The 21,672-nt window shown below is 44.0% G+C and overlaps 2 protein-coding genes across 2 annotated transcripts; both read left to right on the top strand.

The window, feature by feature from the left end:
- Positions 1 to 559: 559 nt before the first annotated feature.
- On the top strand, positions 560 to 8,807 carry LOC142851184 (antiviral innate immune response effector IFIT1-like). Its single transcript, XM_075975079.1, has 2 exons — positions 560 to 700; positions 6,634 to 8,807. The coding sequence occupies exons 1-2, from the start codon at positions 600 to 602 to the stop codon at positions 8,018 to 8,020; spliced, it is 1,488 nt and encodes a 495-aa protein (XP_075831194.1). The 5' UTR covers positions 560 to 599; the 3' UTR covers positions 8,021 to 8,807.
- Positions 8,808 to 10,767: 1,960 nt separating this feature from the next.
- Positions 10,768 to 21,278, top strand: LOC142851183 (antiviral innate immune response effector IFIT1-like). The gene is made up of 2 exons (XM_075975078.1): positions 10,768 to 10,842; positions 19,856 to 21,278. The coding sequence occupies exons 1-2, from the start codon at positions 10,838 to 10,840 to the stop codon at positions 21,228 to 21,230; spliced, it is 1,380 nt and encodes a 459-aa protein (XP_075831193.1). The 5' UTR covers positions 10,768 to 10,837; the 3' UTR covers positions 21,231 to 21,278.
- The last annotated feature ends 394 nt before the right edge of the window (positions 21,279 to 21,672 follow it).

Raw genomic sequence — 21,672 nt, 5'->3', positions numbered from 1 at the left:
GAATATATACATATACATATACACATACACATACACATACAAATACACATACACATACACATACATATACATATACATAATGGCACCTACAGAAGTTCATAAGGAAAGCCAGACAGCAAACCAAGTGGTATGGACCACTTCTGGACTGCATGGGAACCGACCTGCAGATGGACTCTGCTATCCCTAAACTTCCCTTTTGCCATCCCATCAAATCCACACGACAATGGGCTCACTGCCAAGAACAATGTACAGAACTTCAGTTCTTTTGACTGAGAAACAGTTGTATTGGGAAGATGCCAGTCTGGTCCTTTATGTTCTCACTGCCTCCATCAACCCCTTTGTAACAGCATCTTCTGGTGCCATGAATGTCTCTCTCTGGACAGACAGTGTAACTGACATGTTTGTCAGTTCCAGAGCCTTCTCCCCATCAGTTCAGAAGAGAGAGCAAGAAGGAAAATCCCTGGTTGTCCACAGTTTCACTAAGGAGAACCTGAAGGCTTTAGTTTCACTTTCCAGTTTCAATTTCCTACTGGTGCGTACCACACCTCACTTCCCTTTATAGAGCTGTTTCCCGGCTTATATCTGAGAGTCCAGTGGGGATGAAAGTCCACAACAGAGCAGAACATCAAGGAGGGATCCTGAGGAGTCCTGTCCTGGTGAAAGTCCAGAGAATTTCAGTGACCTCCACAGCCACGATGGGGTAAGGATTTCCCTGCTCAGCAGTTTGAGTGAACCCAGGACACAGACATTTGCTTGTGGCCAGTTCTGACTGAGTCTGCTTACATTTTTTGTTCTCTCTTGTGGCTTCTCTTTCTACTACTCAGAAAGGAATAAGGAGGCTCATTGTACTGAGGATCCAGGAAATTTGTTTAATGATTGTAATATTTGCATGGGACTGGATGGGTGAACAGATGCTTGCTTCAGTTTGTAAGGCTGTCTCACACATGTAGTTCAAAATCCCTGGGTGATATATTAGCATGCTCATCCCATACAGAGAGACGGTTACCAATGAGAGCTTCAGGAGTGGAACAAGGTGCCACTCTATGTAATTAGAGCCATAAACGAGAGCAGCTGCTGAGAGTGTTCTCCTTGCCGTATCCTGACCACACACATTCACTCCCCTTGAAATGTACCCAACAGACCCCCAGAGGATCTTTTGAGATGCTGCTCAAGGTTACTGTTCCAAGTGCTTTCTGCCCACCCTGGCTGGGTTACACTAAGAGAGAACACATTTCTTTCTGTCCCTCAGTAAGAGAAAAAAATATGGAAATTCTAATACATTTGATGAGAGCTATTTAAATATTTCCCTGTAAGAAACTAAATATGCCCAGGAATGTATGTATGTACACACACATATATATATTCACATCCATCCATATATATATAAAACGTAACAAATGCTAGGCACCTGGAGTCTTTTTGTTTTTGTTTGTCTTTGGTTTTTCGAGACAGGGTTTCTATATAGTTTTAGAGCCTGTCCTGGATCTAGCTCTTGTAGACCAAGGCTCGTCATGAACTCACAGAGATCCCCCTACCTGTGCCTCCCAAGTGCTGGTATTAATGGAGTGAGACATTACCACTAGGCTCCAGCTCCCTGTGAGCTCTTTTTATGTAAATGCCTCTGACTTCTATGTTTGAAATTGCCTTCTGGGTCTAAAGTGTCAGTCAGTAGAGTGTTTTCTCTCGAATCTAGAGCTACAATGATCATCTCTTTCCTAGGCAACTATTGTATACTCTTGCACATAGAACTATCTATAGTACGTGAGTATGCAGGAGGCTGAGAGCTTCTGTTGTATGATGAGAGAGATTACAGAAACCACAGAGGCATAAAATTGTGAAATGAAATCAACAAGAGTTCAGAAGACACTAAGGGCTGTCAGGTGACAGTCATGATCATAGGGTCAATGACTAAGCTGTGCCTGGGTCCAGAGTTCCCATGACTCTAGCAGGTGGCTAGAACTGTGGTTTTCAAATGGGTGCCTGCGGTGTGAAAAAGGCTGGAGATCTCCAAGTGCACAGGGGAGGCTGGACGCTGAGATCTCCAAGTGCACAGGGGAGGCTGGATGCTCAGATCTCCAAGTGCACAGGGGAGGCTGGATGCTGAGATCTCCAAGTGCACAGGGGAGGCTGGATGCTGAGATCTACAAGTGCACAGGGGAGGCTGGATGCTGAGTTCTCCAAGTGCACAGGGGAGGCTGGATGCTGAGATCTCCAAGTGCACAGGGGAGGCTGGATGCTGAGATCTACAAGTGCATGTGCGCAGTGGGATCCAGGTTGCTCTCTGTCCCCGTTGCCCACAAAAATGGTGGCTGATTCTGTGCTGCTCAGCTTTCCTGCTGCAAGTGCTTATCCACAAGTGCCTGTGCCTCCCCTTGGGGCACAGCTCCCCACAAGGATCCTTAAGGGCCTCCCAGTCAAGGCTGATCTCCATGGACAGATGGTGTCCAGATTTCAGAGCGTTCTTAGCTACCATGCCAATGTCTTTATTTCCCATTATGTGAGGACAGCATCTCTAATTCCTGCTGTGGGTTGCTGTAGGCAGGGAAATCAAAGAAAAGCAGGATTGAATCTGATGTCCCTAGACCATGATTAATGTTCCTATAGAAAAATGTACATCGTTTCTACATGCCCGGGAAAAGAAGTACATGTATTTAGTGCTTTCAGAGACAGAGACAGAGACAGAGAGAATCAGGGAAGGACAAATGCTGCCCTCTCTGCAAATGAAATGGCCAGCTGTGTAATGGTCTGCACGAGGCAAGAAGGAAATGTGGTGGAACACTCCTTAGTCAGCCAGTGTTGTTCACACCTCCAGATGCTGGCTCCAGGGGGGTTGTGCAAAGGTGGGGACAGACCACCCAAGTCTAATAAACTAGAAGCAAACTTTATCCCAGAAACAAGAATCCTGTAAGAAATAAAATTAAAAAGTCTCTATGGAGCTAGCTGAGACCACAGCCAGAGATGGATTTTGTTAGGCTGTGGTAAAAGGCCAGTTTCTGAATCCACCTTTATATAGTAGGGGCACAAAGCATTACGTCTGAACAAAGGAATTTTTTAAATCTCAAGGTAAAACTCAGATACAGATTGCCTTATTTTACAATCTCCATTAACAGGGTGTTTTGGTTAAACCAGTGTTTGTCACTAATCTGTTGTCTTCCTTGGTACTTCCAGGTGGTGTTCGCTGAAGCCCTGTGGTCTCCCCTTTGATCCTGTCAGTTTCATAAAGCAGGGATAAGGCATAACCCAGAGGTCATATATCTATTTCCTAACAGTTGACTCAGCTCATATCCTTAGGGTAGCTCTCAGTTTGCAGAGAGATGCTATGGCCTTGTACATAGAGCGATCGGTTATAAAGCAAAACAATCCATTTTTAATAGGTCATCCTGAAGCTGCTGAGAGAGCTGCTGACATTCTGTTCTCATTTTCCTAGGCACGACTTTATATTTTTTTTATTTCTACATTCCTGTTTCTGGAATCTACATTTTTATATTCATTGTCTTGGACTCTTCACTAGAGTCTGATCCTGAGCAGTTTGTTGTGTGTTTATTTAAGCCCAATTGAATATGAAAAAACTTCTTTGGTGAATACAATGCCCTGTCCATAAAGAGGCATAATTGCATTGGAACTCAAGTCCAAGTACTCCTTCTAAGAAGAAGGGTTGTGGAGATAGGTTTTATGTATTGCCTTAAGGACCCAGGGAAGGATCTTATGTGGTGTCAGTCATACAGATAGTGTAGAGGACATTTGGAGCATTAGACAACTCTCTTCTTGATTTGGGAGCTTGGGGAGACTTTGTCCATACAGATAAAGCAAAGGCCATCTAGTTATTGGCCATTTCTGGTCCCTCTGTGGGAGCATTGTATATCTGGATCTACAGAAAGCACAGTCACCAGGCTATTAATGATCTCTGTTCCCAGCCTTCAGGGTGAAAAAACAAGCTATACATTTCTCCTCTTGAAGAAACAATTCTATGTGTCTATCATTTCTGGTGTCCTTCGTGCTCATCTGAGGGGACAAGGAGTTTGTGCTGCTGAACAGACAGAGACAGAGCAAGAAGAGAGAAACAAAGTGAGAGAGAAAGAGAGAGACAGACAGACAGACAGAGACAGAGACAGAAAAACAGACAGACAGGCAGACAAGGATACAACAAAAAAGCTTCTTACACTTTTATTTCTTTCTAGCTTTGCTTATCAAATGTTATAGTTAAAGACCTGAGTATAGGAACAATGACCAACCATTCCCAGAGACACTTTTCAAATATCCAAATAATTGTGTCCAACATCAATTGAACTCTGCCAGGGGATCATGATTAGAAACAGAACTAGAGATAGTTTATTATAAAACAGTGCTCTGGAAATTAGAATGGATGAGTGAGATGAGGGATAAGCCCAAACAGCACAGGGCATGGAGATACGGCATATCAAAGAGCCGTGGCTCCTCTGTTGGTTGGTACATCAAGAACATTTTGAGCATACATGAAGCCTAGGGAAGAAAGGGCTGTCAGTGTTTCTACTCAATAGGCTTTTTTTCATGTTCACTGATGCCACAGTCTCTAGGGATCAATCTTATGTAACTCTCTATAAGATCTGAAATACCACGTGACAGGAGAAGAAGGGATCAACCATGCAATCAGTGTTCTTTCTCAGGTCTTCCTGTAACGCCATTCCCGGTGGAATATGTGCATTTTTCTATGATAGGGATACTCATGCTAGCTCCAGAATATCTTGATTATTTTAGCTTTATAGTGATTTCAATTCTTTTTTTTTTCAAAATCATTTTTATTACAGGACCATCTTGCAGATTTTCTAGCATTTTGGCCTGTCACACAAGGCTTCCTTTGAGGCGATGGTACTGTATTCTGGTCTTATAGTATTTAAAACTGGTGTTCATGAACGTTAGCTGGGGTTTTCAGAAAGCATACTTCTTTTCACACTTAACTGAAAAAAAGAAGACGAAGTTCCTACAGTAAAATTTGAACCCAAAAGTCGGGGGTGATATACAGAGTCCTCAGGATTTTGATCATAACATTATCAGAATAGAAGCATAAGAAATCGGTTGGCTGGTGAGTCCAACTGGCTGATTCATGAGGTTTCTAAATGGCTGTCATGTTCTATTTGTCAACACTTAAGGGCTCCAGGCTAGAGTGTTCCTTTATGGGATAGACCTTACAGGGTATGGCACCTCCTGCTGCTATTCTTGGCATCTGATCAGATCAAAGCCAAAGACAGCTGATTTAAGCACTATGGCATCTCTGGCCTCTGGCAGACAACTACCAACAGGACCAATGGCCTATTGACGTCTAGCCATGGAAGACTCAAAGGTGCTGCTGTGGGTGCCTACAAAACCTGAGTCACACAATTCTATCTCTTGCTCTCAACACTGATAGAAAAGCAGGAAACTCCTGTGGAGTTTATAATATAGCCATGTGTTTAGCTTCACTAATCTCCCCAAAGACTAGAAATAGGATATACTGATATCATTCCCATTACACAGATGGGCACAGTGTGATATTGAGGTATTAGTGATACATTCTAGGGAAGTGATTGTCCTGTTCCATAGCGAAAAAAGAAAGCACATGAAGTGTAGATGCATGTGTAGAATGCAGGGATTCTTTGTAACCATAGGAGAGGTAATCCTAGGCCCCATTCTGTAGTAGAAGGGGGGCTTGTCGCCCCAGCTGAGTAGGAGGAGCAGGTAGCATCCCACCACCCAGCGAGCTTATACCTGAAATATCCACACAGAAATTGTATTTATTAAATTACTGCCTCCCCCATTATATCTAGCCTCTTAAGTAAACCATTTCTATTAAATCAGTGTATCACCATGTGACTGTGGCTTACTAGCAAGATTCTAACCTACTTCCTTCTCAGGCTGGAGATTCATGGCACCTGCCTGACTCTGTTCTTCTTCACAGGATTCTGTTCTGTCTTTCCCGCCTACCTGACATCTGCCCTATCAACTAGGCCAAGGCAGCTTCTTTAAAAACCAATGAAAGCAACACAAATATAGAAGGACCACCTGCGCCATTGTTGAGTCACCCCCCCATCTATGTTGCCCAGAGAAAAAAGATCCAGAGAAAATCATATCGCTATTGTCACAAGGCTGTCCCAAGGCAGAGAGCTTGTCCATTTGTTTTGAGTCAGCCTACTTCTGAAAGGATACCAGGTGTTTGTGTCTGAGATGAAAAGGGAAGGACCTGCAATGACCAATACTTGGTGTTGAACCCCTGGCCAGGTCCTATTTAGGTCAGCTCATGTGGCATGCACTTGTACACATTGTCCTCACAGACAGTGGGGAAGGGATAATAGTTTTGTTGAGTTCCACATCTCAGGGCAGGAGTCTGACAAGAATACAGACCCGGCCTGTATCTCTGTGACCGTGTCCAGTCTTGAATATATAGATGAACTCAAAAGCTAAGATGGTAAGTACATGTACATGGACATGCATGGTCAAGGAAACTCTGGCAGTTCTAGTAAGTGGAGCTGAGAGATCGATGTAAAAAACAGATATCAAGATATTCTAAATGGGCTAAATGTTAGATTTCTAAGAAATAAGCCAGAATGTTGTATGTGTTTTCCATGGTGTCAGATTCTGGCCAGGTTGTACATGAAAAATCTTTCTGCTTCCTTCTTGCAGAGAGAATGCTGGTGCTGATCAGGTCAAGGAGAATCTCCTTCAGCTGAGCTGTCACTTCACGTGGAGCTTGCTGTTTGAAAACATTGACATTCCTGATTTGGAAATGAGAATCTCAGAGGAAGTAGAGTTTCTAGACATCATGAGCACAGTGGGGATGCACAACCTCCTGGCCTATGTGAGACACCGGAAAGGCCAGAATGAGGAAGCCCTGCAGAGCCTGAGAGAAGCAGAAGCCTTGATCCTGGAAGAGACATTGGGTAAGAGAAGCCTGGTGACCTGGGGCAACTGTGCCTGGGTGCATTACCACATGGGCAGCTGGGCAGAAGCCCAGAGCTACCTGGACAAGGTAGAGAATACTTGCAAGCAATTTGGAAGTCCCTTCCGCTACAGGATGGAGTGTGCCGAGATGCACTGTGAGGAAGGCTGGGCCTTGCTGAAGTGTGGAGGACGGAATTATAGTCGCGCCATGGAAAGCTTTGCAAAAGCTCTGGAAGCTGAGCCTGAAAACCCCGAATACAACACTGGCTATGCAATAGCCGCCTATCGTCAAGATTTCGATGACAATAATATGTCTTTGGAACCCCTGAGGAAGGCTGTAATTTTAAATCCAGCAGATCCATGTATTAAAGTTTATCTTGCCCTGAAACTTCAGGACATAGAAGAAACAGAAGAAGCAGAAAGACACATTGAAGAAGCCCTCAGCAGCACATCCTGTCAAACCTATGTCTTTCGTTATGCAGCCAAGTATTACCGAAGGAAAGGTTACATAGACAAAGCTCTCCAACTCCTACACAAGGCCTTGCAGACATCACCTGAGTCTGGCTACCTACATTACCAAATAGGGCTCTGTTACAAGAAACAAATGATCCAACTGAAAACATCCAGAAACACACTGTCCAGAAGGCAGGGCAGCATTAAGGAATTGGCACAACGGGCCATTTCTAAATTTCAGAAGACTGTGGAACTGAGGCCCACGTTTGAGATGGCTTACGTTTGCATGGCTGAAGTGCAGGCAGAAATTTGCCAATATGAAGAAGCTGAGGCAAATTTCCAGATAGCGCTGAACATGGAGAACCTTGTGGGTCACATAGAGCAGGACATTCATTTACGCTATGGCCGTTACCAGTTATTTCATCAGAAATCAGAAAAAAAGGCGATCACCCACTATTTAAAAGGTCTAAAAATAGAAGAAACATCCTATGCCCAGAGGAAACTCCTCATAGCTTTGGAGAAAGTGGCTGAAAGATGGGTTAAACAGAATGTTCGACCTGTGGAGAGCACCAGCCTCCTTGGGTTAGTCCACAAGCTTAAAGGGAACATGCCCGAGGCCCTGCTGTACTACGAAAGGGCTCTGAGACTCACTGGGGAGATGAACCCTGAGTTCTGAATGCAGCTCACCTCTGTGAAGATAATGTACTCAAGCCGGGCGATGGTGGCACACGCCTTTAATCCCAGCACTCGGGAGGCAGAGGCAGGCGGATCTCTGTGAGTTCGAGACCAGCCTGATCTACAGAGCTAGTTCCAGGATAGGCTCCAAAAGCCACAGAGAAACCCTGACTCGAAAAATCAAAAAAAAAAAAAAAGATAATGTACTCATCACTGAGATTCCATCCCTCCCAACTGACAGCTTTCCCCAGAACTGCAATCTTGCTGGAATCCAAGTACCTAAATGCATTGGCTCCTGCGACCTCTTTCTCACCCTCATGGTCATGTCTAGAAGGAATTTCTGTCCTCATTACACCTGCTCACTTAATGGCTGGGACTGACTGCTGCTGTTCTCAATGCTTTGAGTCCTGGCTCAAACCTTTTACCTTATATCTGTAATGTTAGAAGAAAGTCTTCATACTCTCACTGCCAGTGTCCTGGACCAAAAAGTCTTTTCCAATCAGAATTCAATTTTGATCATTAGGAACTCTTACTATAGTACAACCTCAGAGCAAAGATTTGAGCAAAGGAGGGAGTTTGAAAGCAGGAACGCTCTCACATTCCTGGACACCCATTCACAGCGAATGAGAGACTTAAGCGGGGGGACAGTAATGCAAAGAAAACTTGCTGAACCTTACAGACTGAAGATGGCATAAAAAGTTTGCCTGATTTTTTTCTGTCCTATTGATAGTGTGTTATGTGTGATGCTTTTCCCTCCATTAAAATAAATTCATTAACATTTATGGGAATCACAAGCTCTTTAAGTGTAATTTGTTAATACTATTCCAAAGCTTCATCTTTCACGGTACTTAGGAAGGCATGGGATAGCAGAATCAACTCCCAGGAGTCTAGTGGGCAAGCAGGGGAGAAAGCTGTGCACATGAAAGTGTCACGTGGGATGTGTAAATATGAAAAAGGCTATTTCATTCAACACAACACTGGATAGTAAGGGTGACTGATGCTACCCTGGTACCTGAGCGCTGATATTTCTCAGTAGGAAGATGATGCTTGGTATGAGCTTAGTGTTCCTTTGCCTGACCCTTGGGAAGTTACAACTGATACTTTCTACAGATTTATCCATGGTAAGCCAATAACATGTTTATTAAATTCAAGCAAAGGAAAACTGTAGTGTCCGCTCTCAGGATTCATAAAGATGATCCCTGATAGCCCACATCAATGGAGAGGAAGAGAAACTGAGAAGGGAGAAGAAAAGGGAATGGGAGTAAGAAAGACTGGGAAGCAGCAAGAGGATATGCAGTTTGATTGAAAAGCTGGGATTTGGGTATTTGGCAGATGTTTCTCTTCCAGGAAACCATGTCCATTTTTGCCCCAGGGGAGACACTTTTCCAAGACTTTTTAGGAAATGGTATGTGTGTCAGATACTGGATGCTTCAGCTATCTGGTGTGTTCCTATTATCACTAAGCCCTGTCTCCTTTACTTCAGTCCATGAGAGTTACAGGTCAAAACTAGAGAACTGAAATGCTTGAGGTTCTTGCATTGATTAACATGCCTTGAGTTCTTGATCCTGGACTCACTGGCCCAGGATGCACCTATGCACCTTTCTGCTCTATGTCTGCTGACCCACGCTCTTTTGGGTTGGGTTTTCCTTGCTCTTCTTGTTCTTCTTGTTCTTCTTGTTCTTGTTCTTCTTGTTCTTCTTGTTCTTCTTGTTCTTGTTCTTCTTCTTGTTCTTCTTCTTCTTCTTGTTCTTCTTCTTCTTCTTCTTCTTCTTCTTCTTCTTCTTCTTCTTCTTCTTGGTTTTTCGAAACAAGACTTCTCCATAGAGCTTGTCCTGGAGCAAGCTCTGGTAGACTAGGCTGGCCTCAAACTCACAGATATCTGCCTGCCTCTGCCTCCCGAGTTCTGAGATTAAAGGTATGTGCCACCACCGCCAGGCCCATTTTGCTCTTCTTTATCTCCTCATAGTGTTGTCTCTCTTTCCTTGTCCCGACTCTTCTCATTGACACAACTCCTAACATCTTGGAGGTCCCACTGGGTAGGGTGGCCTTTTTGCATGGGGTTAGGCCACATGTTGAAAGCCCCAATCTGACGTCTCCATGGCACTCTAAAATTGCCTCCCAGGCTACAGAGCTGTGTTTTCGTGGGTCCTTTTTGTTGTCTATGCTATAGGGGTTTGGGGGGGGGGGGACCCATTTGTACTTACTTTTATCTATTATTGGACTCTTGTGGAAGCTGTGGGCCTGCACCTTGAGGTCTGACCTCAGCAGCTAGACTGGCAAGACCGGGTCTAGCTGAGATGGACTCTTGTATCCCTAAACTTCCCTTTTGTCATTCCATCAAATCAACATGACTATAGTCTCACTTCCAAAGAGTAAAGGCAGAATATCAGTACTTTGATGAAAAAATAATTGTGAAGATGCCAGTCTGGTTCTTTATGTTCACATCACCTCCATCAACCCCTTTGTAACAGCATCTCCTGGTGCAGGGATGTCTCTCTCTGGACAGAGAGGGGAACTGACAAGTCAGTCTATTCCAGAGCCTTATCCCCATCAGTTCAGAGGAGAGAGAAAGAAGGCCAATACCTGGTTGTCCACAGTTTCGCTGACGAGAAACCTGAAGGCTTTTGTTTCAGTTTCCAGTTTCATTTCCCCACTGGTGTATGCCACACCACACCTCATTTTATAGCACTCTTCCCAGCTTATATATGAGAAGTCCAGTTGGTGCGAAGGTCAGAAGAGAGCAGAGCATCAAGGAAGGATCCTGAGGAGTTCTCTCCTGGTGAAAACCCAGACAACTGCAGCCACCTTCACAGCCACCATGGGGTAAGGATTTCCCTGCTTGCAGTTTGAGTGAACCCAGGGCACAGATATTTTCTTTCTTCCTTCCTTCCTTCCTTCCTTCCTTCCTTCCTTCCTTCCTTCCTTCCTTCCTTTCTTTCTTTCTTTCTTTCTTTCTTTCTTTCTTTCTTTCTTTCTTTCTTTCTTTCCTCTTTCGATTTTCGAGACAGGGTTTTTCTGTAGCTCTTTTTGGTTCCTGTCCTGGAACTAGCTCTTCTAGACCAAGCTGGCCTCGAAGTCACCGAGATCCGCCTGCCTCTGCCTCACGAGTGCTGGGATTAAAGGCGTGCGCTACCACCGCCCGGCTCAGATAATTTCTTGTGGCCAGGTCTGATGAGTCTGCTTGCATTCATTTGTTATGTCTTATGAGTTCTCTTTTTACTACTCAAAGGGGAACAAGGATGCTAATTGTACTGATGGCCCAGAGAATTTGTTGAATGATTATAATGTGGGCATGGAATACTTGCTAGAGTTTTTACGGCTGTCTCAGACATGTAGTTCAAATCTCTGGGTGATACATTAGCATGTTCATCCCATAGAGAGAGACAATTGCCAACGAGAACTTCAGGAGTGGAATAATGATGTGGGATTCACTTCTATATGCTGTGAATACCATTGGTTAAAGCTGTTTTGGGCCCATGATAGGGTAGATCAGAGCTAGGTGGAGAAAACTATAACATAATGCTGGGAGAAAGAAAGCAGAGTCAGAGAGAACTCATGTAACTCCACCAGAGACAGACTCTGTTCAGAATCTTATCAGGAAGCCATAGCCACATGGTAATATGCAGAATACTAGAAATGGGTTAAATTAAGATGTAAGAGTTGTCCAATAAGAACTTAGAGCTAAGGGGCCAAGCAGTGATTTAATTAATACAGTGTCTGTGTGGTCAATTTGGTTCTGGCCAGTTGGGACAAACATACGACCTCCTACAACACAATGAGTTACCACTCTATGTACTTAGAGTCCTAAAAGAGAGCAGCTTCCTTCCCATCTCCTAACCGCACACATTCATCACCCTTGGGATGGACCCAACTTACATCCAGAGGTTCTTTTGAGATGCTGTTTAAGCTTACTGGTTCAAGTGCTTTTGGCTCATTTGTGGCTGGGTTAACCGAAGAGAGGACACATTTTTTTCTGACCCTTAGTAAAAGACAAAAATTTGGAAATTCTATTTTGTTTGATGAGAGATATTTAAATATTTCCCCACAAGAAACTAAACACCCCAAGGAATATATGCATATATGTATGTATATTCACATACATACACACATATAAAACGTAAAGAAATACTAGGCACTGTGGAGTGTTTTTGGTTTTTTGCTTTTGGGTTTTTTTGGTTTTGTTTTTCGAGTCAGATTTGCTCTGTAGTTTTGGAGCCTATCCTGTATCTAGCTCTTGTAGACCAGGCTCATTGTAAACTCACAGAGATCTGCCTGACTCTGCTTTTGAGTGCTGGGATTAAAGGCATGCACACCACTAGCTGGGTCCATGTAAAATCTTTTAATGTAAATGTCTCTTACTTTATATTTGATATTGCCGTTTGGGTTGAAAGTGTCAGTCAATAAAGTTGTTTTCTTTTGAATTTATTGCTACAGTGATCATCTCTTTCATAGGCAACTATTGTATATTCTTGCACATAGAAGCATCTACAGAACGTGAGTATGGAGGAGGCTCAGAGCTTCAGTTGTATGAAGATAGAGATTACAAAAAAAGTGGTATAAAATTGTGGAATAAAATAAACAAGAGGGCTATCAGGTGACAGTCATTGTCATAAGGCCAATGACTAAGCTGTAACTGGGTCCAGAGTTCCCATGACTCTAGCAGGTGGCTAGGACTGTGGTTTGCAAATGAGTGCCTGCAGTGTGGGAAAGGCTGGAGATCTCCAAGTGCACAGGGGAGTCTGGATGCTGAGATCTCCAAGTGCACAGAGGAGGCTGGATGCTGAGATCTCCAAGTGGACAGGGGAGGCTGGATGCTCAGATCTCCAAGTGCACAGGGGAGGCTGGATGCTCAGATCTCCAAGTGCACAGGGGAGGCTGGATGCTGAGATCTCCAAGTGCACAGGGGAGGCTGGATGCTGAGATCTCCAAGTGCACAGGGGAGGCTGGATGCTCAGATCTCCAAGTGCACAGGGGAGGCTGGATGCTGAGATCTCCAAGTGCACAGGGGAGGCTGGATGCTCAGATCTCCAAGTGCACAGGGGAGGCTGGATGCTCAGATCTCCAAGTGCATGTGGGCAGTAGGATCCAGGTTGCTCTCTGTCCCCTTGCCCACAAAAATTGCAGCTCCCTTTGTGCTGCTCAGTTTTCCTGCTGCAAGAGCTTATGCACAAGTGCCTGTGCCTCCCCCTTGGGACACAGTTCCCCAAAAGAATCCTTGGGTCCTCCCAGTCAAGGCAGATCTCCATAGTCTGATGGTGTCCAGATTTCAAAGTGTTCTTAGCTGCCATGACAATATCTTTATTTCTCATAATGTGTGGACACAGTCTCTAATTCCAAATGTAGTTGCTGTAGGCAGGGAAATCAAAGAAAAGCAGGATTGAATTTGATCGCCCTAAACTATGATTAATGTTCCTATAGAAGAATGACCATCATTTCTACATGCCCAGGAACAGAAAGAATCACATGCTTTTAGTGCTGTTATAGACAGAGACAGAGAATCAGAGAAGAAGAAATGCTGGGTTCTCTGCAAACGCCATGGCCAGCAGAGTGATGGCCTGCATGAGGCAAGAAAGAAATGTGGTTGAACACACCTTAGTCAGCCAGTGTTGTTTACACTTCTAGATGTTGGGTCCAGCGGAGTCATGCAAAGGTGGGGATAGACAACCTAAGTCTAATAAACCAAAACCAATCTTTATTCCAGAAACAAGAATCCAGTAAAAAATAAAATAAAAAATCTCCATTGGGCACTCAAAGCTTATCAACTAGCTGAGACCTCAGCGAGAGATGGATTAATGTAGGCTGAGGTAAAAGGTTGTTCTTTTTCCTGCTGCGACTGCTGAGTCAGGAAAATCTGTCTTAAAGGAGCTATGAAACGCCACCAGCAAAAAGCAAAAAGCTGTCTTAAACTTTATGTATATATATTGCTTTCTTCTATAATTCCTTTTTCAAGCCCTCTCAGGTTTTATGTAGATTTAGTGACCACGTTGGAGTGGCAGTTGTTTTAGGGAGAGGCTGCTTGTTCATCCCAGCTGCCTGGCTAGCTTAGTTCAGAAATACCCACACAGAAATTGTATTAATTAAAACACTGCTTGGCCCATTAGCTCTAGATTCTTATTGACTAACTCTAACATCTTGATTTAACCCATTTCTATTAGTCTGTATATTGCCACGTGGCAGTGGCTTACCAGGAAAGATTCAGCATGTCTGACTCTGGCGGCTCCATGGTGGCTCTCTGACTCTGCTGTCTTCCTCCTAGCATTGAGCTCTGTTTTCCCTGCCTACCTAAGTTCTGCCCTATCAAAGGCCAAGGCAGTTTCTTTATTCGTTAACCAAAGAAAGCAACACATAAACAGAAGAACCTCCTACAGTAAACTTAGGTACAGATTGCCTTATTTTACAGTCTCCATTAACAAAGGCTTTTTAGTTAAACCAATGTTTATGCTTAATCTTAATTGTCTTCCTTGGGATGTTCAGGAGGTGTTTACTGAAGCCCTGTGTTGTATCCTTTGATGCTGCCAATTTCACATAGCTGGTATAAGGCTTAACCCAGAGGTCGTATATCTATTTCCTAACAGTTGACTCAGCTCATATCCGTAGGCTAGCTCTCAGTTTGCAGAGAGATGCTTTGGCCTTGTACATAGAGCTATGGGTTGTAAAGCTCTCTCAAACTGGTGAGAGCTGCTGACAGTCTGTTCTCATTTTACTAGACTTACAATCTTTTTTTTATTTCCAAATTTATATTTCTGGAATCTACATTTTAAGATTCTTATTCTTGAACTCTTCACTAGAGTCTGACCCCCACGCAGTTTGTTGTAAGAATATTAAATTAAGCCCAATTGAATTTGAAAAACAAAAGTTCTTTGGTGTAATACAATGCTCTGTCCAAAAGGAGGCATTATTGCACTGGATCTCAATTCCAAGTACTTCTAATAAGAAGGGTTGTAGAGGTAGCTTCTATGTGTTGCCTTAAGGGCCCACGGAAGGATTCTGTGAGGTGTCAGTCATACAAGTAGCATAGATGTTATTTTTGGGCATTAGACACGTCCCTCCCTGATTTGGGAGCTTGAGGAGACTTTGGCTATACAGATAAAGCAAAGGTCACCTAGCTATTGGCCACCTCTGGTCCTGTTTTGGGAGCATTGTAGATCTGGCTCTACAGAGAGCACAATCACCAGGCTATGAATGATCTCTATTCCCAGCCTTCAGGGTAGAAAAACAAGTTATCCATATTTCTTTTTTTTTTATTTTTAATTTTATTTTATTGAAAAAAAGGAAAAAAAAGTGTCCGCCTCCTCCCATCCTCCGAATCCCCTCCCCTTCCTCCCACCCTTCTCCCACTTCCCCTACTCCTCTCCCCCTCCCTCTCCAGTCCCAAGAGCAGTTAGGGTACCCTGCCCTGTGGAAAGTCCAAGGTCCTCCCCCCTCCGTCCATATCTTGGAAGGTGAACATCCAAACTTGCTAGGCTCCCACAAAGCCAGAACATGAAGTAGGATCAAAACCCCATACCATTGTCCTTGGCTTCTCATCAGCCCTTATTGTTCGCCATGATCAGAGATTCCGGTTTTATCCCATGCTTTTTCAGTCTCAGTCCTGCTGGCCTTGGTGAGCTCCCAATAGATCAGCCCCACTGTCTCAGTGGGTGGGCGCACCCCTCGTGGTCCTGATTTCCTCGCTCATCTTCTCCCTCCTTCCACTCCTCATTGGGACCTTGGAAGCTCAGTCCAGTGCTTCAGTGTGGGTCTCTGTCTCTATCTCCATCCATCACCAGATGAAGATTCTATGGTGATATGCAAGATATTCCTCAGTATTATTATCATATTTATAATTGAAGAAACAATCCCATGTGTCTATCATTGCTGGTTTCATTCCTGCTTATCTGAGGGGACAAGGACTTTGTGCTGCTCAACAGACAGAGACAGAACAAGAGGAGAGAAACAGAATGAGACAGAGGGGGACAGAGAGACTGACAGACAGGCAGACACAGAGACTATAAAAAAACTTCTGCATTTAACTCTTTCTAACCTGGCTTACCAAATGTTATCAGTAAAGACTTGAGGACAGGGACAACTGCCAACCATTTACAGAGGCACTTTTCAAATATCCACATAATTGTGTCCAGCATCAATAGAACTCTACCAGGGGTATATGATTAGAAAGAGAACTAGAAATATTTTATTATGAAACAGTGCTGTGGAAATTAGAATGGACAAGTGAGATGAGGGATAAGCCCAAAGAGAACTGGTCCATGAAGCTCATGACCCTTTATACGGCATGAACAAAGAGCTGTGGCACCTCTGCTGGTTGGTACATCAAGGTCATTTTAAGCATTCCCTGTCCATTGCTTGAAGCCAAGGGGAGAAAGGGCTGTCAGTGTTTTTACTCAACAAGCTTTGCTCATTGTCACTGATGCTGCTCTCTCTGGGACCCCAATATTATGCAACTCTCTGTAAGACCTGAAATATCATGTGACAGAAGAAAGCATCACAGTTGCTTCCCTTGGAGACTTAGACTGGAGCTGGAAAGATGGCTCAGTGGTAAAGGGCTTGCCAAGGAAGCGGGAGAATGGCAGTCTCAGTGCAATTACTGAGAGCAGAGCTGCAGAAAACAAGCAGGTGAAGACCAGCGCCAAGTGCTGTCCACCGGCCTTCATAGGAGGGCCTTGGCATTTGCAGCCCCTCCACAAACACAATTGAAATTCCGTGAGATAAGGAGAAACATGGAGAGAACAAGGCTTAGAAGAAGCCCCTAAAATGTCATTTCCTGATAGTTATGACTGCTTTAAAAAAGAATTGTTTTTGCTTGTTCTTCATTTACTTTAATGTATTCTTCCACAAGGTTTTTGTTTAGATTTGTGATTAATAAATAATTACATTTCTACCTTTTTTCCTTTCCTATTTCAAGGCCCTCACATTTGCCCTTCCTACTATGCTCCAGAATCATTGCCTCCTTTTTTCATTGGTTGTTAATGTATACACGTATATAAACATAGATATGTTTATGGTCCTGTCCAGCATTTATAATGTTTCTTGATATGTATGGCATCAGGGTTGGACATCTGGTGCTGTACAGCCTAGCCAGGGGGATACCAGCTCTCCCATCCCCAGTGTACTGCTTGTACATTGCTCTTTGTGTATCATGAGGCCTCACTGACTCTTCCTATCTGATCTGTATATTTCCCATGCATTGTTATCATCTTTGTGCAGCTCATCTTTGGTCATTCAAGCCAATGAAATTTTCAAAAATTCTAGAGGTGAATTCTATCTCTGGTCTTACATAGAGAAATGGCATTCAAAACTAATCAAAAGATTGTAAGATTTCCAAAATGGAAGGGACATCTATCCATCGAGTCCCTTACTGAGATGTGTGCTTCTCTAAATCAAAGGTACCTGTCTCAGAGTAGTTGCTTCCAGATTGTCACTTCTAAGAGTCTACATTTGCTAGGGAAGTGTTGTGTTCTTCTCTTTCTTCTACCTCAATTTTTCAGAACCCTGCCAGAATGCCTAATATCCACTATGAGTGAGTACATACTGTGTTTGTATTTCTGGGACTGGGTTATTTCAGTCAGGAAGCTTTTTCTAGTTCTATCCGTTTGTCTGCAAATTTCAAGAAGTCACTGCTTTTTAGTGCTGACTAGTCTACTTGTCATCACAGAATTACATCTAGTAACTGATGGAAGCAGATGCAGTGACCCACATCCAAGCACTGGGCTGAGCTCTTGGCATTCAGTTGAAGAGAGGGAGAAGGGATCATATGAACAAGACTGGGGGAGGGGTGAAGGGCATGGTGGGAAAATCATAAAGACAGCTGACCAGAGCTAGTTGGAACTCACAGACTATGGATTGATAGTTGTGGAACCTGCATTGTGTTGAAATAGATTCTCTGAATGTGGGGTGACAGTCATGTATCTTGATCTATTGTGGGGCTCCATGGCAGTGGGATCAAGACCTATTTCAGGTAATGAACTGACTTTTTGGAGCACATCCCCTATGGTGGATTACCTTACTCAACCTTGATACAGAGGGAATTGTTTTGGTCCTGCCTCAACTTGGTATGCCATACTTTGTTGAGTTCCCAAGGAATGCCTTACCTTCTGATGAGTGGATGGAGGGTGGAAGAAGGGGATGTAGGGGGCAGGAGGAAAGGAAGAATGGAGAACTGAGGTTGTTATGTAAGAGAAAATATTATTTAGATATATAGAGCCCCCAAAGTTCTGTTGAGCAAGCCACTGGGCCTATGGAGTTTTCCTATAGCCCCCTGTATGCAGAAGGGCTTTACCATGCCCTCAGTGTTCTGACCCATGTCTTTCTGCAATGCCATCCTCTGTGCTATATATGCCTTTTTCTCTCATATGAATACTCATGGTAGCGCTGTAACGTATTGATTATTTTATGTTTGTAGTTATTTTAATTCTTTGGATGAAAACTCACTTTTATTACAGGAGCATCTTGGAGATTTTCTAGCATTTTGGCCTGTCACACACACAAAGCTTCCTTTGAGGCGATGGTGCAGTATTCTGGTCTTGTAGTATTTAAAACTAGAGCTCATGGATTTTAACTGGGGTTATCAAAATTCAGACATATTATGAGAACTTAATTGAAAGAAAGAAGATGAAGTTCCTACAATAGATGCGTAACACAGAAAGGGGGGGGTATCCAGAGTCATCAGGATTTAGGTCAAAACATTATCAGGATAGAGGCATAGGGGATGGGTAGGCTGGTGAGTCCAGCTGGCTGATTCATGAGGTTTCTAAATGGCTGTCATGTTCTATTTGTCAACACATAAGGACTCCAAGCTAGAGTGTTCCTTTATGGGACAGACCTAATAGGTATGGCACCTCCTGACATAGACAGCTGATTTAAGCACTATGGCATTTCTGGCCTCTGGCAGACAACTACCAACAGGACCAACGGCCTATTGCCATCTAGCCATGAATGACTCAAAGGTGCTGCTGTGGGTGCCTACAAAACTCGAGTCACACAATTATATCTCTTGTTCTCAACACTGATAAAAAAGCAGGAAACTCCTGTGGAGTTTATAACATATCCATGTGTTTAGCCTCACCAATCTCCCCAAAGTCCAGAAGCGGGAAACACTGATATTCCCAATACACAGATGTGTACAGTGTGATCCTGAGGCATGCGTGATACACTCTAGAGAAGAGCTTGTCCTGCTCCACAGGGAGACAAGAAAGCACATGAAGTGTAGATGCATGTTTCAAATGCAGAGATTCTTTGTAACCCTAGGAGAGGACAGCTAAGTTGAGTCACCCCCCCCCCCCAACCTATGTTGCCCAATGAAAAAGATCCAGAGAAAATCATATCCCTAGTGTCAGAAGGAAGTCTCAAGGCAGAAAGCATGTCCATTTGTTCTAACTCAGGCTACTTCTGACAGGACACCAACTGTTTGAGTCTGGGATGAAAAGGGAAGTACCTGCAATGACAAATAGTTCCTATTTAGGTCAGCTCAGGTGGCAGTTACTTGTACACAGTGGGGAAGGGGTAATAGTTTTATTGAGTTTCACATCTCAGGGCAGGAGTCTGACAAGGTTGCAGCTAGGCCTGTACCTCTGTGACTGTGTCCAGTCTTGAATATATAGATGAACTCAAAAGCTAAAATGGTAAGTACCCGTACATGGACGTGCATGGTCAAGGAGACTCTGACAGTGGTAGTAAGTGGAGTTGAGGAATCGATGTAAAAAACAGATATCAAGAAATTCTAAATGGGCAAAATGTTAGATTTCCTGGAAATAAGCAAGAATGTTGTAAAATGTGCTTTGCATGGTGTCAGATTCTGGCCAGGTTGTACATGAAAAATCTTCCTGCTTCCTTCTTGCAGAGAGAATGCTGGTGCTGATCAGGTCAAGGAGAATCTCCTTCAGCTGAGCTGTCACTTCACGTGGAGCTTGCTGTTTGAAGACGCTGACATACCTGATTTGGAAATGAGAATCTCGGAGGAGGTCGAGTTCCTAGACATCATGAGCCCAGTGAGGATGCACAACCTCCTGGCCTATGTGAGACACCGGAAAGGCCAGCATGAGGAAGCCCTGCAGAGCCTGAGAGAAGCAGAAGCCTTGATCCAGAAAGAGCCATTGGACAAGAAAATGCTGGTGACCTGGGGCAACTGTGCCTGGGTGCATTACCACATGGGCAGCTTTGCAGAAGCCCAGAGCTACCTGGACAAGGTGGAGAATACTTGCAAGGAATTTGAAAGAGCCTTCCGCTACAGGATCGAGTGTGCCGAGATGGACTGTGAAGAAGGCTGGGCCTTGCTGAAGTGTGGAGGACGGAATTATAGACGAGCCCTGGCCTGCTTTGCAAAAGCTCTGGAAGCTGAGCCTGAAAACCCCGAATACAACACTGGCTATGCTGTCGCCGCGTATCGTGAAGACAATGATGACAATAATGTGTCTCTGGAACCCCTGAGGAAGGCTGTCAGGTTAAATCTGGCAGATCCATATCTTAAAGTTTATCTTGCTCTGAAACTTCAGAGTGTAGGAGAAAATGATGAAGCAGAAAGACACATTGAAAAAGCCCTCAGTAGCGAGTCATGTCGAACCTATGTCTTTCGTCATGCAGCCAAGTATTACCGCAATAAAGGCTGCATAGACCAAGCTCTCCAACTACTAAAGGAGGCCTTGGCATCATCAGGTGAGTCTGGCTACCTGCATTTCCAAATAGGGCTCTGTTACAAGCAACAAATGATCCAACTGAAGACTGAGCCTGGTGAGCAGGGCAGCATGGAGGAAAAGGCCCAACTGGCCATCTCTGAATTCCAGAAGACTGTGGATCTGAGGCCCACGTTTGAGATGGCTTATGTTTGCATGGCTGAAGTGCAGGCAGAAATTCGCCAATATGAAGAAGCTGAGGCAAATTTCCAGATAGCGCTGAGCATGCCGAACCTTAGGGGGCACTTAAAGCAGGACATTCATTTCCGCTATGGCCGTTACCAGCTATTTCATCAAAAATCAGAGGACATGGCGATCACCCACTACTTAAAAGGTCTAAAAATAGAAGAACCGTCCTATGCCTGGAGGAAACTACTCATAGCTTTGGAGAAAGTGGCTGACAAAAGAATTAAAAAGGAAGTTCGACTTGTGGAGAGTGTCAGCCTCCTTGGGTTAGTCCACAAGCTGAAAGGAAACATGCAAGAGTCCCTAATGTACTATGAGAAGGCTCTGAGGCTCACTGGGGAGATGAACCCTGAGTTCTGAATGCAGCTCACCTCTGTGAAGATAATGTACTCATCACTGAGATTCCATCCCTCATAACTGACTGCTTTCCCCAGAACTCAAACTAGCTGGAATCCAAGTACCTAAATGCATTGGCTCCTGCCACCTCTTTCTCACCCTCATTGTCCTACCTAGAAGGAACTTCTGTCCTCACTACACCTGCTCACTTAATAGCCAGGACTGATTCCTGCTGTGCTGGACCCTTCGAGCCCTGTGACAAACCTTTTTCCTTATGCCTGTGCTATGAGAAAGAAAGTCTTCATTGTCTGTCTGCCAATGTCCCCGACAAAGAATTCTTCTCCAATTAGAATTCTTTCAGGTCATCAGGATCTCTTACTATAGTACAACCTCAGAGCAAAAGAGATGAAAAAAGAAGAGAGTTTGAAAGCAGGAATGCTCTCACAGTCCTGGACACCCATTCACA

The sequence above is a fragment of the Microtus pennsylvanicus genome, chromosome 5 (assembly GCF_037038515.1).
Source record: "Microtus pennsylvanicus isolate mMicPen1 chromosome 5, mMicPen1.hap1, whole genome shotgun sequence".
Taxonomy (NCBI): domain Eukaryota; kingdom Metazoa; phylum Chordata; class Mammalia; order Rodentia; family Cricetidae; genus Microtus; species Microtus pennsylvanicus.
This window is presented reverse-complemented; position numbering and strand designations above follow the sequence as displayed.

What these genes read in the sequence shown, in the direction of transcription:
- LOC142851184 (XM_075975079.1), top strand. Translation starts at nt 600, where the DNA reads ATGAAAGTCCACAACAGAGCAGAACATCAAGGAGGGATCCTGAGGAGT. An exon ending in ACCTCCACAGCCACGATGGG is followed by an intron (nt 701 to 6,633) that starts GTAAGGATTTCC and finishes TCCTTCTTGCAG; the next exon opens with AGAGAATGCTGGTGCTGATC.